Source organism: Panthera uncia, unplaced genomic scaffold (genome assembly GCF_023721935.1).
Source record: "Panthera uncia isolate 11264 unplaced genomic scaffold, Puncia_PCG_1.0 HiC_scaffold_917, whole genome shotgun sequence".
Taxonomy (NCBI): Eukaryota; Metazoa; Chordata; class Mammalia; order Carnivora; family Felidae; genus Panthera; species Panthera uncia.
In genome coordinates, this window is record NW_026060108.1 from 4,742 (window position 1) to 22,494 (window position 17,753).

Below are 17,753 nucleotides of genomic sequence, written 5' to 3' on the forward strand. Positions count from 1 at the left end.
CATTTCATAATGATGTCTTAAAATGAAATGATACACAGACTCATCATAGGAAAGATTTCATTAAAACTACATAAAACACTGTTTTTCTCCTGTCAGGTTGGCAAAGATCAACAAGTTTGAGAACACTGTGTTGCCAAAGGAAAAAGACAGCTGGTGTTACCGTGCACTGCTGATGAGTGTATAAATAGGTGAATCTTCTTTGCAGTTTGGCAGTGTTTATCAAAAATCCAAATACAGGGGCACCTGGGTGTCTCAGTTGAGTGTCCAACTCTTGATTTCAGCTCAGGTCATGATCCCACAGTTTCATCAGTTCAAGCCCCACGTCGGGCTCTGTGCTGACAGGGAGCCTGCTTGGGAGTCTCTGCCCCTCCCCTGCTCACACTCTGTCTCTCTCAAAATAAATATATTTGGATTTTTAAAAATTTATTTAAGTGCTCCATGATTAATTTTACTTACAGGAATTACATCTTAGAGACATACTCATGTAAGTATGCATTTGTACGGGGTTATTTTTGCATTATTTGTAATAACAAAATAGTGAAACAGCCTAAATGTCTGTCAACAGGGGACTGATTAAATAAACTGTGGCATGATTTGCAATCATTCAAATGCAGCCATTGGAAAGAGTGAAGTAGTTCTATGTGTACTGATAGAGAATGATTCAAAAAGTATTTAGATTTCATATATATGAAAAAAGTGTACAGAACATTGTATATTGCTACCATTTGAGGAAGAACATATAAGCATATTTGCTTATAAATGTATAAAATATCTCTGGAGGAACACATGGATATCCATGGATATTTCTGAATGGAGGCACCAGAAGGCTGCAAAACAGGGATACGAGGAAACACTTCATTCATATTGGGGTTTGTCTGCTACTGTTTGAATTTTGGAATATGACTATATTATCCACCCAAAAGCATTTTTTAATAATATGAACATGACAGGAATGTTCATTGTGAAATTATTCCCGAGTGAAATGCTCAAAATACCCTAAATACCCATCAGTAGGAGAATGTGTAAATTATGGTCAAATCATACAGTGTCCTTCATGAGCACAGTTAAAATAAGTTAATTAAGCTTTTCATGTCAACATAGATAAATCTCAAGTTTGTAATGTTATGTGAGAAGCTTAAGTTAACTTTACTTAAGTAACTTAAGTTACACCCCAGCATGATCCCATCAATATACAAAGTTTGAAAATACAGTAAAGAGTGCTTTTTGTAACGATGATGTTTTATACTTTAAAAGAGAAATCTGATGTAAGTATGGCACTAAATCTTATAAATCCATTGAGCTAAGTAGGCAGTTTCCATAATGGTATATTGGCCCAGTCCTGCTTGTCTCATGGGGACCCAGAGCAACCCTAAATCCTCCTCCAGGAACCAGAATGCTCCTCAAATGAAAAGTATTCCTCTCAGTGGCCAGCAGGGTTTCCCTTGTCTGTATCTGAATCTTCTTGTCTTCCAGGGATGTTGGTGGTAAATGTAACATGGAGGAACAAGACCTATGTAGGCACACTTCTTGACTGCACGCGGCATGATTGGGCACCCCCCAGGTAAGCACTTTACAGCTCTTTGGTGAATATTAGTCTGAACCGGTCTAATCGGTGATCCCTTCTTATCCCTTCTTCCTGTTAGAGTTGGATAGCTTTTAAGACACCTAACTTTTCAAGACTATGATGGTGTAGAGATGAGGAAGGCACTGCATTCAAGAATAAATCAATTAGGTGTTGGTGGGTTGGGTAGGAATGGGGAGGAGATCCTGTTTAATAAGCCTTTGGGTGAAATTATTGAATTCTGGCTTCTACCAGTAGTCACCTTGAGACTAAGGCCATCGAGTCCGCCTACGGGTGAACAAACATTTATTGATGATGCTTTTTGATAGTAGCTTTTTCTCAGGAGTTTAACCTCAAGAACATTTGCAGTTTTAAGAACACTGGACTATGTGGGTTTCACAAGGACCTTTCAGGTTGACATCGCAGTGAATGGCACTTTACAGCTTGTTCCCAGTTTGCCAGGGTTTGGGGAACTCAAATGTTGGGGAATGATGTACAGCTAGCATGCAGATAGCACCCTAGGAGCTCACCACTTAACGCAGTTCCCATGGTTTCAAAAGTTCCTTTAACAAGTCATATTCATTGAAAATGATAGTTACCATCTGGACAGTTCTGGAGGCACCTAAACTGGTTTGAAGGTGTTTTCTCTTCTTAACAATATCTTGTTGTGTTTGCCCTTTGCCAAGGTTCTGTGACTCCCCCACCAGTGACTTGGAAATGCGCAACGGCCGGGGTAGAGGCAAACGCATGCGTCCCAACAGTAACACACCTGTCAATGAGACAGCCACTGCCTCTGACAGCAAAGGGACCAGCAGCAGCAGCAAAACCCGAGCAGGAGCCAATAGCAAAGGCCGTCGGGGCAGCCAAAATTCTTCAGAGCATCGCCCACCTGCCAGTAGCACCTCTGAGGATGTCAAGGCCAGCCCTTCCTCAGCTAATAAGCGGAAAAACAAACCGCTTTCAGACATGGAGCTGAATTCCAGCTCAGAGGACTCCAAAGGGAGCAAGCGTGTCCGTACGAATTCCATGGGCTCAGCCACTGGTCCCCTCCCTGGGACCAAGGTTGAACCCACTGTTCTAGACAGAAATTGTCCCTCCCCAGTCCTGATTGACTGTCCCCACCCAAACTGCAACAAAAAGTATAAGCACATCAATGGACTGAAGTACCACCAAGCTCATGCCCACACAGACGATGACAGCAAGCCGGAAGCAGATGGAGACAGTGAATATGGAGAGGAGCCCACCCTCCATGCAGACCTTGGGAGCTGCAATGGTGCATCCGTCTCACAGAAAGGTTCCTTGTCCCCTGCCCGTTCAGCTACCCCCAAAGTTCGGCTCGTAGAGCCCCACAGCCCTTCTCCTTCAAGCAAATTCAGCACAAAAGGCCTCTGTAAGAAAAAGCTTAGTGGGGAAGGGGACACAGACCTTGGGGCCTTATCTAATGATGGCTCTGATGATGGACCCTCAGTAATGGATGAAACAAGCAATGATGCCTTTGATTCTTTAGAAAGGAAGTGTATGGAAAAAGAAAAATGTAAAAAACCCTCTAGTTTGAAGCCTGAAAAGATTCCTTCCAAAAGCTTAAAGTCAGCGCGGCCTATTGCCCCTGCCATCCCTCCACAGCAAATCTACACCTTCCAGACAGCCACCTTCACAGCAGCAAGCCCAGGCTCCTCCTCAGGCTTGACCACCACAGTGGTCCAAGCCATGCCCAACAGTCCTCAACTCAAGCCTATTCAGCCCAAGCCCACTGTGATGGGAGAACCTTTCACAGTCAACCCTGCCTTGACCCCAGCCAAGGACAAGAAAAAGAAAGACAAAAAAAAGAAGGAGTCCTCAAAGGAACTCGAAAGTCCTCTGACCCCTGGGAAGGTGTGTCGAGCAGAAGAAGGCAAAAGCCCGTTCAGGGACTCCTCGGGAGATGGGATGAAAATGGAGGGGCTCCTGAATGGCTCATCAGACCCCCACCAGAGCCGACTGGCTAGCATCAAGGCAGAAGCTGACAAGATCTACAGCTTCACGGACAATGCCCCCAGCCCTTCAATTGGAGGCAGCAGCCGCATAGACAGCACTACTCCTACCCAGCCCCTGACTCCCTTACATGTAGTGACCCAGAACGGAGCCGAAGCCAACTCGGTCAAAACCAACAGCCCTGCATACTCCGACATATCTGATGCTGGGGAGGATGGGGAGGGCAAAGTGGACAGCGTCAAATCAAAGGACCCTGAACACTTGGTTAAGGAAGGGGCTAAGAAAACTCTTTTTCCCCCTCAGCCACAGAGCAAAGACTCGCCGTATTATCAAGGCTTTGAGAGTTACTACTCTCCGAGTTATGCACAGTCTAGCCCGGGGGCTCTGAACCCCAGCAGCCAGGCAGGAGTGGAGAGCCAAGCTCTGAAGACAAAAAAGGATGAGGAGCCTGAGAGCATAGAGGGGAAAGCGAAGAACGATGTCTGTGACGAGAAGAAACCAGAGCTGAGCAGCTCCAGTCAGCAGCCTTCCGTCATCCAGCAGCGTCCCAACATGTACATGCAGTCTCTGTACTACAACCAGTATGCCTACGTGCCCCCGTATGGCTACAGCGACCAGAGTTACCACACCCACCTCCTGAGCACTAACACAGCCTACCGGCAGCAATATGAGGAACAGCAGAAACGGCAGAGCTTGGAGCAGCAGCAGCGGGGACTGGACAAGAAGGTGGAGTTGGGCCTAAAGGAGCGGGAGGCGGCACTCAAGGAAGAATGGAAGCAAAAGCCGTCGATTCCCCCAACTCTCACCAAGGCGCCCAGCCTGACAGACCTGGTCAAGTCAGGACCCGGGAAGGCCAAGGAGCCAGGGGCTGACCCTGCCAAATCAGTCATTATTCCCAAATTAGACGACTCCTCCAAACTGCCCAGCCAGGCCCCGGAAGGACTTAAAGTGAAGCTGAGTGAGGCCAGCCACCTAGGCAAGGAGGCCTCTGAGGCTAAGACAGGCGCTGAGTGTGGCCGACAGGCAGAGGTGGATCCAATACTCTGGTACCGACAGGTAACTATTCTGGGAGGAAACACAAACACTGTTTGATAGTCTTTGTCTCTTTCTCACAAGTCAGGGCTCTCCTTATGTAGGGTGTCAGCAGCATACAGATTGGCGGGAGAAATCTGTAATTTTAAAGATTCTTTACCTTTGTAAATCATTTTCATGTTTTTAAAAAGCACGGTTACATCAGTAAAAGGTGTTTTTCCCATTTGACAAGAGAGACCAAGGTAAGTTAGCTTGATTTGTGTAGGGTAACTTGTGACTTCACTAGCAGAGCCGCGATTAGAACCCAGGTATCTCAGTTCCTAGTCGGTGTTTCTTCCACTATTTGGTTGTGTGGAATGGTGATCTCTCCATTTTCTAGAGTAAGTTACTACTCAGACTGAGTTACTTTCAAAAAGATCTTATAGAGGGGTACCTGGCTGGCTCGGTCGGTGGAGCATGCTACTCTTGATTTCAGGGCTGCAAGTTCAAGCCACGTTGGGTGTAGAGATTACTTAAATAAATAAAATTTAAAAAGAAAAAAAAAGATTTTGTAGGTAAACTTAGAACTGAGAACTTGGTCTCACGTCATGCTCTGCTCATGAGATTTAGAAAGTCTTCCCTTTCTTCTTAGTGCCACAGTTAGACCTCCCTCCTCTGAGCTGGGCAACACTCACACCTCTCTGCTCAGGAGCTTCCTCTAAAGAAGTGAAACAACCTGAAATTCCTTGGAAAAGGAGCAACTTCTTCTATTCAAGGACTCCTTTCCCCAGAATGCATATTCTCTCCTAGAGAAGACCCACTGATGGATTTTCCTTTTCCTTCTCCACATCTTGTTTCCTTTTGGGCAAAGAGGGGGGCAGGCTTTTTTTAAAAAGCAGGAGGGACCAGAGTTAATTGTAAATATTCTGCCCCGGTGTCTAGTATTAGCTGCTCTGGTGTTTCTGCTGCGACCTCGAACTTGAAGTCTCTCTCTTAACCTATACAACATTCAGTGCTCATTCTGTGACTGTTGTAGGAAGCAGAGCCCCGGATGTGGACGTATGTCTATCCTGCCAAGTACTCGGACATCAAGTCAGAGGATGAGCGGTGGAAAGAGGAGCGGGACCGCAAATTGAAGGAAGAAAGGAATCGGAGTAAGGACTCTGCCCCCAAGGAGGATGGGAAGGAAAGCACAAGTAGTGACTGCAAGCTGCCCACGTCTGAGGAATCCCGCCTCGGGAGCAAGGAGCCCCGGCCAAGTGTCCATGTGCCTGTGTCCTCCCCCCTCACCCAGCACCAGTCCTACATCCCTTACATGCACGGCTACTCCTATAGCCAGTCCTATGACCCCAACCACCCCAGCTACCGGGGCATGCCTGCTGTGATGATGCAGAACTACCCAGGTACAGCACCCTTCTTCCCACTTGTGCTCTATTAACGGGGAGGGGAAATGAAGCACAGATTTTAGATCCAGAGTATTCTTGCATGGCTCTAAGGCTTTTTTTTTTTTAATGTTCATTTACTTTTGAGAGAGTGAGTGAGAGCGGCGGAGGGACAGAGAGAGAAGAGGACAGAGGATGTGAAGTGGGCTTTCCACTGACAGCAGAAAACCTGACATGGGGGTCGAACTCACGAACTGTGAGATCATGGCTTGAGCCGAAGTTGGATGCTTAACCAACTCAGCCACCCAGGCACCCCAGGCCCTAACGCTTATTGAAACTCAGATGACTGCCCTATTTTGAATGTAACATTCTGTGAGTGGTCAGTCTAGCCCCAAGCTCCTTGAATGACCCCAAACTACAATCTGTGAGACCACCTCTCCCTCCCTTGCTCCAGCTAGAGGCTTGCCTCTGTAGTCCATTTTCCTGGATAACTGAAGGCAAAACTCGCACTAAACCACTACCATCTTCTCTCAGCTGGGATTATTTAAAAAAAAATTTTTTTTTTTTAACGTTTATTTATTTTTGAGACAGAGAGAGACAGAGCATGAACGGGGGAGGGGCAGAGAGAGAGGGAGACACAGAATCGGAAGCACGCTCCAGGCTCTGAGCCATCAGCCCAGAGCCCGATGCGGGGCTCGAACTCACGGACCGCGAGATCGTGACCTGAGCTGAAGTCGGACGCTTAACCGACTGAGCCACCCAGGCGCCCCTAAGCTGGGATTATTTTAAACACATACTCTACATTTTGCAATGTAGAAATACAAAAGAAACAGGGCTAGTTCTTAAGGAGCTTCAACTTAATCGTAGCAGGAGAGACACATGGAACAAATAAAATTCAAACCAGGGCAATGCATGTATTCATTTATAAGACAGGTTCAGCTGCAAGGTTTGGAAGGCAGTGGGAGAGAGGAAGAGCTGTTTGAAATCAGAATGGAGGGGAAGTCCAATGAAAACATTCAGCTTGGGAAAAATAAGCTCTTTATACTGCTGCCCATGACTTCTTGGGGAAGGGCACATTGTAGGGGTGTACATATTTAACTTGTTAGAAGAAAATGGTCCTCAACTGCACTCACTGGTTTCTGTTGCCCAGAGAGCCATGTGGGATGCTTCTGGGGTAAGAGAGCACTTCTTTCACTCCTCAGAGCTCCCACCTCCCTATTGGAGAGCAGCCTAAACAGTCTTGATACCCTGGCAGAACGTTATAAGGCACCAGTAAGCTTTTCAAACAGAGCTAGGAAATTGTGTCCGCTGTGGTGTTCCTTTCTCCCTATTACCCCATCTGTCCATATAAAAATAATATTTCCACTTGCTGAGCGCCTGCTCTGGGCCAGACACTGTGCTAGGTGGTTTATGTGCATTATCTTATTTCATCTTCCCTATGGAATAAGTATTGGTGTCTTCATTTTGATGGGAAAGAAACTGAAGCTTAGAAGGTTGTTAATTTGCTTAAGGCTACCCAGCTGGTAAGTCTCAAGAGAGGTGCATTCAAAACCAAGGTTGTCTGACTCCAAATCCTGTGATCTTTCCACTTCACCGTAATGCCCGTCCAAGATGAATCACTAGGGCTCTAGCGAAGCTGACTCCCCAGAAGTTGAGGACCCTGTTCCTAATATCCCTTAGCTAGTTTTGCCTCTAAAGCTCAGTAAAGAAAGGACAAACTAAAAGTTTCAGCCTGAAGACACCGTAGGGGGAAACATCTCAGCCTCTGCCTAGGAAAGCTGATGCCTGCCCTAACCGGGTTCACCAAAGCAGAGCTTCTTTCTTTTACTTCTCTCATTGACTGCTTTATTTCTCCTTCCCCAGGTTCCTACCTACCTTCCAGCTACTCTTTCTCCCCATATGGCAGCAAAGTCTCAGGGGGTGAAGATGCTGACAAGGCACGAGCCAGCCCCAGTGTCAGTTGTAAATCCAGCTCAGAGTCCAAAGCCCTGGACATCTTGCAGCAGCACGCCAGTCACTACAAGAGCAAGTCTCCCACGGTGAGTGGCACTGGCTGCTCCCAGAACCCAGGAAGGCCATATCCAGGCTCTGGGAGAAGGTGGGCAAGCGCAGGTCTTAACTACAGTGCAGCCTGGCTGACTTTGACACTGGCGTCACCAGGCAACTCCATGATTCTTAGGTGTCCTGTGTTTGTAAGGAGTCATAGTGTGGGCTCAGAGCATCTTGCTGTCGTGTGTGTGTCTCACAACAGTGCTTTGTGTCTGCTTTTTTTTTTCCAGATAAGTGATAAAACGTCTCAGGAGAGAGATCGGGGAGGCTGTGGGGTGGTTGGGGGTGGTGGCAGCTGTAGCAGCGTCGGGGGAGCAGGCGGGGGTGAAAGAAGTGTAGACCGGCCCCGCACGTCCCCTTCTCAGCGCCTGATGTCCACACATCACCACCACCACCATTTGGGGTACTCGTTGCTCCCAGCACAGTACAACTTACCCTACGCAGCAGGTAAGCCTCCTTTCCCTACTTTTCTTTTCTTTTTTTTTTTTTTAAGATTTTAAGTAGTCACTACACCCAACATGGGAGTTGAACTCACAACCTGAAGATCAGGAGTCTCATGCTCTACTGACTAAGCCAGCCAGGTGCCACCCCCCCACCACCTGTCTTTTTGACTCCATCCCAGTAGCATAGTAGCATCGCCTACAGCACAGGACCCCCAGCAAGAATCCTTTTTTTGTCTCTTGTTGAGCTTCTAATCTGCCCAGGATCTTAGCCTCCTGCAGACAGTCATTAAAGCATATGACATTTATTTCCTCCCTTGGAGCTTAGGGACTCTCAAACTCCTCTAGAAAATTGGCTTTGATATTCAGAAGAATAAGGACCAGGTGTTCCCACAGCCAGAGAGAAACAAGCAGCTGAAAAATAGAGCTTTACTACACTATCCGCAGCCACTCTCTCTGGCCAAGTGTCAGATTTTATTCTGTCAGCACCCCAAAACTCAGTGGAGCCAGGAATTTAAGGAGAAACTCCTCCCAATACCCCATCTAATAAAGAGAAAGTGTTTAATCAGAGAGTTCTGGGAGAGTTACACTAAACATGCCGTCCTCTCTCACTCAGGGCTTTCTTCTACAGCCATTGTTGCCAGCCAGCAAGGCTCCACTCCCTCACTCTACCCACCCCCGCGGAGGTGAGAATGGTAAGTCACTTTTTAATTGGGGACAACACCTAGAACAGGGATAGTTGATAGGTATCACAGAATCCCTGTGGAGCCTAGGTGAGGGAAAGCCATGCGGGGTCAGTGGTCTGGAAATGGTGGACCGCCGGCCAAGCCTCTTGTACAAGCCTCCCATTAAGCCATGTGCGTCTGAGGAGAGCCGCGGAACACAGGTGTCCCCTCCGGGCCAGGAGTGGCCTCCCTGCAGTTCGTTTTCTCGGAGCGCCACCTTGTGGTTGTTACGCCAAAAGGCTGAGTGCCTGGTTATCTGTCCACGTTTCCCTTGCAGAACACCAAGTGCCCGGATAAAGTCAGCTTCACGGGCCCGGACTGGCTCACCCAAGGAGGTGCTGGAGGTGCCATTTAGACATCAGTTAAATGGTGTTGATCATCCTGTTTGCCGTTCCCACCATGACCGAAGGCAGACCCTTGGCTATCTCACCTCCACCAGATCCCTGGACTCCCCAACCCTCCCTCTTCCTCAGGAGCTGGAGAGCTGGTACTTAGCAAAAATATTTATTCTCTCGGCCACAGTTGAGACTGTTGTGGCCTCTGTGGAGATGAAGGCACGGGGAGCAACCAGGGGAACATGGCCTCAGCCCAGAGAAGTAACTGCTCCGTTCCCCAAGCCCCTGGTCAGCTGCCAGAGCAGTGCCAACCCCCACCCCCCAGGGAGGGACTCACAAGTACTGGGTAAGGTCTGAAGACAGCACAGCAGCCATACCCCTGTCACTGTCATTACCACAATCACCAGATCCTGCATCTCCCCAGCAGTTTGGGCCCTGGGAACTGGCAGCATGTGGAGGAATTAGAATCTCAGGAAAGAAATTGGGGGCTGTTTTCTCTGTACTTGTGAAAACAAAGTCTTCACCCATGAAGACTTCTCCCCTCTCATGTGAGCACATATAAATGCTCAGAGCCTAGCCTGGAAAGGAAGACCAAGGCATTTGCCCCACCATGGCCCTGGGATACCTGTCAGGCAGAGGGCTGAGGTCCCAACACCAGCACAGGGCTCCCCAGGGATACTTGGGAGTGAGCTGGAGCATGAATGGAGTCTGTGAAAAAGAACCTGCATCCCCACTAAGTCCTGCTGCTTCTAAGCCCCCAACTCCTTGCCCTTTTCTCTCTCTCCTCCTTACCCCTTGGTGCCTTTCCCAGGGGGATCCCCATGCTGATCTCTCCTTCTCTTTTCCACTGCTTGGCTCTTAAGACTCAGGCAGGTAAAATAGTATTCCCCCCAGCATGGGGAGATCTGGAGTCTGCCAGGTCACCTTCGGGCAAGGCCCAGGAGGGAGGCCCTGGGAGCACCCAGCAGTTCTTAGAGGTGTCCTGTCCATTCAGCCATCTGAGTATCCTCCTCATTTAGGGCCACAAATATATACAGCCCAGTTCCTCTGTATACAAGTACATGATTTTATATAGCTCAATCTATAACCCCACGTGTGCCAATATCAGCTGTGTTTCTTTGTTAACACACGTTTTTGTTTTAGGGGCCACTGGCCATGGAAAGTTACGGGTTCCTTAGACCCTGGGATAACACATCCAAGCCATTACTCCTCAGAGCCAGAGTGTACTCAGTGGAGCTGTGCTATGAGGCAGCAGACATTTCTCTGCTCTCCTTAGAAATGCAGTCTACCAGCCCAGCTTTATGCTCTTTGCCCTGGGAAAGTGACCATGATTTGGTAGCTTTATTGGAGTCACTTCTTCCCCAAGGTATGAGGAGCTTTAGCTCTTATTTTGCTTTTGAGGTATCATCCCTTTGTTCTCCTTGGCTATCTTTCCTTGACCTTCTGGATTGAGAAAGACTGACATACACCAGCCTAAGGCTAGAGAGGGGTATTTGTGACCAGAGTGCCAAAGTGACCATTTAAGAGCAAGGACTTGGCTCGGACTCCATTTGGGGCATGGGGGTGGAAGACAATAAGCACAATGCCCAGCAGAGGCTGCTTTCCAAGAGCCCTGGCTTAGGGTCGTTTGCCCAAGAGGAGCCCCTTTCACCTATAGACCTCTCCTCTAGGCTTTCATGTCAGTTGTTTTTGTTCAAGTTGGGTTGAATCCTTCCCAAAACCCACTGTTTTAGACCACTTTGCAGGCCCCCAAGCAGCCTCCCTTTTCCCCATCATTCCCTCGGCCTCCTGCTAAACCCAGAGGGCAGGGCTCTGGGCAGTGACTTCCCTTTCATCCATGGAAGTAGTTGGTTTGGGCACCTTCACCCCACCTAACCTGAGTCACCCCCACCAAGAGGATGACTCTGAATTTCAGCCTGATTGTACCCTCCCAGACTCCTGTGGGGTGGAGCCAAGGGCCCATCTCTGTTCCTGTTTGTTTTTAAATATTGTTGTGTTTTGTAACTGTGGCGCTGGCTTACAGCGTGCTCTGTACATATTGTAAAGAAACCGTTGGAGTAATTTTCTTTCCCACTGGGCAGGCCTGGCCCCACATTCCTGCCCCTTCCACTTGGTTCTGTAACACAGAGAAGAGGAACTTCTGTATTAGCAGGGCAGCCTTGGGTTCTGCAGAAGGGAATTTTTTTTTTTTCTTTCCTTACAAAGAAACATTTGGCTCTCTGATCCTTATATCCAAGTCTCCCTAGAAGCGTAGGAGCTGAGCTCCCAGAAGAGCAGGTGAAAGCAACAATGGCAGAATAGCACTGTCTTTTCCTGGTCCCTGCTCCTTGCCAGGTCCAGTCTTCCCTCCCTGAAATAACATGCAGCAGCTGCATCAACGAAGGAAGTAGAGATCCTTGACAAGTGCTGAGTGAAGGATCTGCTGTCCACCTCCAGCCTCTATGGAGAGGAGGCACACAGGTAGGAGTACCTGTGGCACCCATGACTTGCTCAGAGAGATGAGACACTCAGCAGGGATTCCACCCCATGAGCAAAGGCTGGAATAGCTTGCTGGGACCAAGACCACCAGACCAAAGCTCTCTATGAGCCACCTCTGCCCCTTCACAAACCTCGTTCACCGGGGCTCCACACAGAGGACCTACAGGGAGGGAGCCTCATCCCCAGTTAGGACAGCCAGGGCTGGGAGAGCTGCTCTTTAGGGTTCACATCTGCTTCCTCACTTAAGGTGTGCCGGTTTCCTTCATCCCCCTTCCCTGCCTGTACATGTACGTGTACATGTACGAAGTTCCCTTCTCTTACCTCATTCCCTCCACATGTCTCCAGGTCAAATGACCACAGGCAGAATGGTTAAGAAGGCACCCCATGAAATGAAATGGTGACTCTTGAATATTCTCTCCGGGCTCCAAGGGGAGGGTGAGAGGATGTGGTTTTGGGGGTGGGAGGGTGAGACTGTAGAAGGGCTAGAGTTACTGTACATGGGCTTTGAGGTCACCCTTGTTGCTCATTATGCTGTGTACCCTGTTACCATCCCAATGTCTACTCTCCTGCCCCTGTGATTTAACTGGGCAGCTAGTTGGCCCCATAATTCTGGGCCTTTGTCATTTGTTTTACTACTAGGGCATCCCAGGAAGCTCTCTGATGATCCTCTGCCATGGGCCCCTCCTGGGATCAAGCCCCTCCCAGGCCCCGCCCCCAGCCCCTCTTGCCCCAGCCCACCCGCTTGCCTTGGTGCTCAGCCCCCCATTGGGAGCAGGTTGGGGCGAGCTGGAGGCCCGGGCTGGAGGGGCAGTGTTGCTGTTCATAGCTTTTGTTCCATTGGCGTTGCTCTGTTGGATTTAATTTCAGTCTTCCTGATTCTTCCCTTCTGTAAAGTGTACATTACCAAGTTCCTTGTTTTTTATATATATATATATATAAATATATATATATACAAACTGTACTCTTTTTGCCTTTGTACATTCAGGCAAGAAGAGAAAATAAATCTTTTTAAGAGACAATCACAAATCTGTGAGGGCTGCTGGTTATTTCTCTTGGGAGTTTGCTGCTGAGCTGCCTCCTCCTCCTTCCCTGCTTTTCTGTTTTCCCCCAGCTTTCCTGATCTTCCTGGTCCTGCTCCATATGCATCCTCAGCTCTACCTTCCCTGGCTGATGGCAAACTGTTGAATCCAGTGTCCAGACTACCTGCCCTTGAGCCCTTTCTTGCCCAGTGGTGTTTTCTAGCTTGGCCACTGGCTTATCCAGGGCTTTATCCTGTGCCCTGGCCTCTCCTGTCTTCCCCCTTAGACCCCATTCACCAAAGTGGCTTTGGACCCCTCAAGTACCCTGAGGTCTATCCCCCCGGAGGCCCTGGCTTTGGACACTCACTTGTGAAACTATGCAGCTGGGAGCTCTCTGTTTAAGAGTTTGCACTACTTGAACTGCCTGGGAGTTAGAACGGATGGTTTTTAGGAATGAGTGAGAAACTGTCCCCTAATCCCCCTCCCCAATTCCAGCCTCCAGAGTGCTCTGATCCAGAGCCCAGAGAATCATTCCTGGCTGGAGGACTCCTATGGCTACCCCATCAGAACAAGGGCTAAGGATTTATGAGTCCAGAGCATTTGATCAGACTTTCAGAGGGTGGTATATTCTGAAACACAGCCCAACCAAACCATTGTTCTGCCTCTTGAATTTTCTCCTTTTCCTCTGATCTCCTGCTCCCCTTTTTTTCCCCTTTCTCTCTATTTCCTTTTCTTAATTGGCTTTGGAATTGAAGTATATTTTTAAATTATTTGTTGTATTTATTGAATAAAGTTTTTAATGTCCCTGTTCTTAAATTTAGACTTAGTTTGCCTTTCACATATCCTCCCTATCCCATCCCATCACCCCTCAAAATATTAACACCTTCTAAGTTACTTTTTTGATTGGAGTGCAGCTTTTGGGTACCATATTTCTTTCCTGCCAGAGGTCCTATCTAGCAAAATTTTTTTTTCCAAAAGAAAAGCTTAACTGAGGGCCTGGGTTTCCAATTCAACACTTCTAACTCTAGCTGTATTGAAGGGGGTCCATCAGCAGATGGCAGCAGAACCTCCGATGTGTTTGTTCCCTATCAGTTTGAAGGACTGAGTTTGATCTTGGTTCTTTATTCCTGTCTTGTAGATTCCCCAAGTCTGAGTTCAACATAATCCTAAACTGCCTACATTAACTTGGCCAATGTCCGCATTCATGCGGACCTTTGCTGTAGGTATCTCACAGCAGTGACTGTTTTTCATTCGCTGCCTCTAGGGGTTATATCCATGGAGGACAGATTTAAGTCCTTCCCATTTCCATTGAATATCCAGCCCCAGACCTTCCCCTAATACCATAGAAGATGGAGGTATTGCGCTCACTTTTATGAATATCAGGTGGAGTCCAAAGTTAGTAACTTGGCCAGTGTGAAAACACAAGTGCCACACAGAACACTGTGAAAATGGGCCAAAGACTCAGAAAAACTAAGGACAGCCACAGCTCAACAGCGGACAGTTCCAAAGCTATAGGAAGAAAAACCTGTCCATCACTTGGGAAAACAGAAGCAAAAGAGAAAAAAATGATAGTAAGCCCCTGAAAAATTTAAGGGACACCTGGCTAGCTCAGTTGGTACAGCATGTGACCCTTGATCTAAGGGTTCTGAATTCGAGCTCCCCACGTGTAGCCTACTTTCAAAGGGGGGTGGGGGGGGGGAACCTAGCTCCCTACAGTGCCACTGAGAGCTTACTCATCCAGCTGGTGGTGCAAGGGGAATGGCAGCCACACCTTTCTAGGGAAGGTATGTGCTGCTTCCTTCAAACACCTCCAGAAATGGGAATGTCAGGCATCTCCGTGCAAAAGCCGAAACCCAGTTTCAGGACCCAGCCTCCTATACAAAAGGAAAACACTAAGAACAACCTGGATCCTGGGTATAGACTCTATTCTGGATGAAGCAGATGTGTACATACCTCTCTAGGGGGGTACTGGCAGTTTGTCCCAGGCTCCTAGCAACTGTGTTTTGCAGTATAATGGTGGCCCCAGAAGCCTCAGCTGGTTTATCTGTCCTGATGCAGCACTGCAGCGCTTTTCCTGAGAAGCATGTATCACACCCCTGCTACGTTAGGCTCTAGACTCAAAAGAGTAGTGGTAGAAAGCTGGTCCTGGTACAGGAATGAAAAACAGACCAACCACAACTTTAAATCAGTTTATTGACACAGTAACACAACACACTTGCCTCCCTGACACCCCCACCCCCCTCACCCAATCTAGATCTCTCCCCCCTTCCTCCCCCCTTAGGATGAGCTGTTCAGTGAAAACAGAAAAGGGCAGGCCACTTCTACACCCCCAGTCCCACCCCTAAGCCCTATGGGGCAGGGTCTCAGGCACTACTCAGAACCTGTTGAGAAGAGGGGCAGTCAGCACTATGTTCGGCCAGGCAGAGGCATCCAGTCCCTAAGAGCAGATTCCCACACAACCCCCAGGCCCTGAGTTGCTTATTCCTCTTCCTCTCTGCTCTTTGTGACCCTAGGAAAGAGACACCTTGGGTCCTGGGCCTACAGCCAGGAGCAAGAACTCCTGGCTATGATTTGCAAATTGGGAGTTTGGCTAGTGTTTTAAGGCCCAGGCACCCCAAAGAAAGCCCTGGTGGTGGGAGTGAACTTCAATGCCCCTATTTGAAATGCACTGATAACATTAAACAGATTAAGCCAGCTTAACCAAATGCCAGGACAACACTAAGCTGTAAAGAAGGAGGGGGTGAGACCTGGTTTCTCCAGACCAGACACAAATGCACACAGAGGAGCCCAGGTAGAGTGTCGAAAAACTCAAGGACACAGCCCAGGGGCTGAAAAGCCTATATTCAGGAGTCCTGGGTTGACAGGAAGCAAGGAAAGAAAATACACAGTCTTAAAAACCAAAAAAGAAAGCCCAACAACAGCAGGGGAACCTGAGCCTGACAGTGCCGTCCACCAGCCCCCCAAGCCTTGCCCCTGGACCCAGACAGTCCCTCCCCGTCTAGGCAATGTCCTCCCCTAGGCTAGATAGAGCACATCACACAGCGCAGTTTAAAAAGCTTCTAATGCCAGTTCATAAACATCTTCATTTACTATTGGTGATTACATGTGAATAATAGGTTTATACTGTTCTTTATGGAAAACAATTTCAACAAGTCAACTCGGAGAACACAATAGGCAACCCTCACCCTGAGCCCCTCAGCGTCCTTCCCTAGACAGCAAGGAGCCCCCTCCTCTGTCCCAGGGCTGCCTAACTTCCCCTCTCCCCCCACTGTGGCTCTTGGGCAAAGCATCCTCTATGACCATTAGTCCTCATCGGACAAGTTCTGGTCCAGGGGGTAAACCATGAACATCACATCTGGCCGAGAGGGAACACAGGGATGGCCTGGACGCACAATCTCAAAGCCCAAGAAGCTGAAGGTCTTCAGGAGTGGAGCTGTAGGAGAGTGTAAAAAGGATTCTGATAAACCAAGAGTAGGTTCAAATCAAAGGAAAACAAGAAACAAAGCTACAATAAAAGAAGTACTAGACCTTTACTTATATAGACCCTTCAAAAGCACTCCCACCCCTATGATTTCCCAGGGTTTATAAGGCAAACTCAAAAGCCCTACTTCACGCAATAAGAAGCCCCTTTTCCCCTCACTAGTTGCCCGCTGTCTGGGCAGTAGGTCTCAGGCTGTTTGGACTCCTCACCTCTGTCTTCCCGGCCCTTCCTGAAGCAGATGAAGACGTAGTTCACTTTCATCTTCTCTTCAGCAAACTCTAGCAGTGCTAACAATCTGCCAGAAGCAAAGAAAACAACTCAGGCCCACTACCACCTCTCTAGACTTTCCACCCCCCACCCTCAAAAAAAGGCTTCTCTGAGGCTCACAGCCAGTATTATAAATAAGGAACTCCAGGGAGAAGTTTCTTATTTCGAGAGCTGGAGTTCAGAAAAAAATAAGCCACAATCCCAAAGAAAAAAGTTAGTGGATTATCTCTTACTGGAGTAAGGATTCTTCATCTGAAATTAACAGTGTTAACCAACTTCACTAACGCAGTTCACAAGACAGTAGGGGATCGAGCAAGACAGCCTGGTTTTTCAGGGGTCTTCTAAAGTTGCCAAGTTTGATGACGTTGGCTGCTACTGAGATGGACTCTGGGTCCTAACACTGCCTAAAAGGATTTCCTCAAGAGACAGGGGCCATCAAGAGAACTCTATCTTCAAAATAAAAAAAATTAAAAAAAAAAAGAAAGAAAACAAAAATCTACACCAAAAAAAAAAAAAAAAAGAACTCTACAAGACTGTTTCTTACACACCTGACTGCCTTGGAGGGCCTGGCCTTGCCCAATCTAATGAAATCCCACTGTATCTCAGAGCTTCCTGGCCTTTTGAACTGCATCACTGTATGGTGGCTCAAGGGGGATTTAATGTCTGCTGAGAAGAGCAAACCAAGGGGTGATTAAATGACAGGGATTTGGTTAATGTGATAATGATTCCCTTTAACTATAACCTATGGCAGGCCTGTTTTACTGGCTAAAAATAACTTGTACAAAATGTTATCTGCTTGGGAAACCTAGAGCTAGGGAAGAAGGCAGACTCCCTAATTCATCTGTTATCCCCAATAAGCACATGCCTTTCTCTGGAATGGGCCCTCCTTCCCCTCCCCCAGCACTTGCTCCTTACCCTTCTTTGCTCCCATCAGCTAATAATCCATCTGGGATTTCTACAAACAGGCTCTGGCTGGACAGGACTGCATCCCAGGAAGAGACTTTCACCTCAGTGACCTCATACTGGAAATGGAC

The 17,753-nt window shown here is 48.0% G+C and overlaps 2 protein-coding genes across 3 annotated transcripts; one reads left to right on the forward strand and one right to left on the reverse strand.

Moving 5' to 3' along the window:
* The first annotated feature begins 347 nt into the window (after window positions 1-347).
* LOC125918512 (zinc finger protein 609) lies at window positions 348-13,787 on the forward strand. 2 transcript variants are annotated; one of them, XM_049624494.1, is made up of 7 exons: window positions 348-1,561; window positions 2,248-4,588; window positions 5,580-5,946; window positions 7,789-7,964; window positions 8,205-8,421; window positions 9,031-9,109; window positions 9,417-13,787. In XM_049624494.1, the coding sequence occupies exons 1-6, from the start codon at window positions 1,476-1,478 to the stop codon at window positions 9,102-9,104; spliced, it is 3,261 nt and encodes a 1,086-aa protein (XP_049480451.1). In that variant the 5' UTR covers window positions 348-1,475; the 3' UTR covers window positions 9,105-9,109; window positions 9,417-13,787. The 2 variants fall into 2 exon arrangements, with proteins under 2 accessions (XP_049480451.1, XP_049480453.1); XM_049624496.1 differs by having other exon boundaries at window positions 9,046-9,109.
* A 2,253-nt stretch (window positions 13,788-16,040) lies between these two features.
* LOC125918513 (ornithine decarboxylase antizyme 2) lies at window positions 16,041-17,747 on the reverse strand (the record flags this gene model as incomplete). Its single annotated transcript, XM_049624497.1, has 3 exons — window positions 16,041-16,404; window positions 16,662-16,747; window positions 17,635-17,747. Coding segments are annotated over 3 exons (330 nt in total), but the record flags the coding sequence as incomplete, so codon positions are not given.
* Between the last annotated feature and the right edge of the window lie 6 nt (window positions 17,748-17,753).

Coding starts and splice junctions, on each gene's coding strand:
- LOC125918512 (XM_049624494.1), top strand. CDS start 1,476: ATGTTGGTGGTAAATGTAACATGGAGGAACAAGACCTATGTAGGCACA. Junction 4,589..5,579: donor CAATACTCTGGTACCGACAG/GTAACTATTCTG, acceptor TGACTGTTGTAG/GAAGCAGAGCCCCGGATGTG. Junction 5,947..7,788: donor GATGATGCAGAACTACCCAG/GTACAGCACCCT, acceptor CTCCTTCCCCAG/GTTCCTACCTACCTTCCAGC.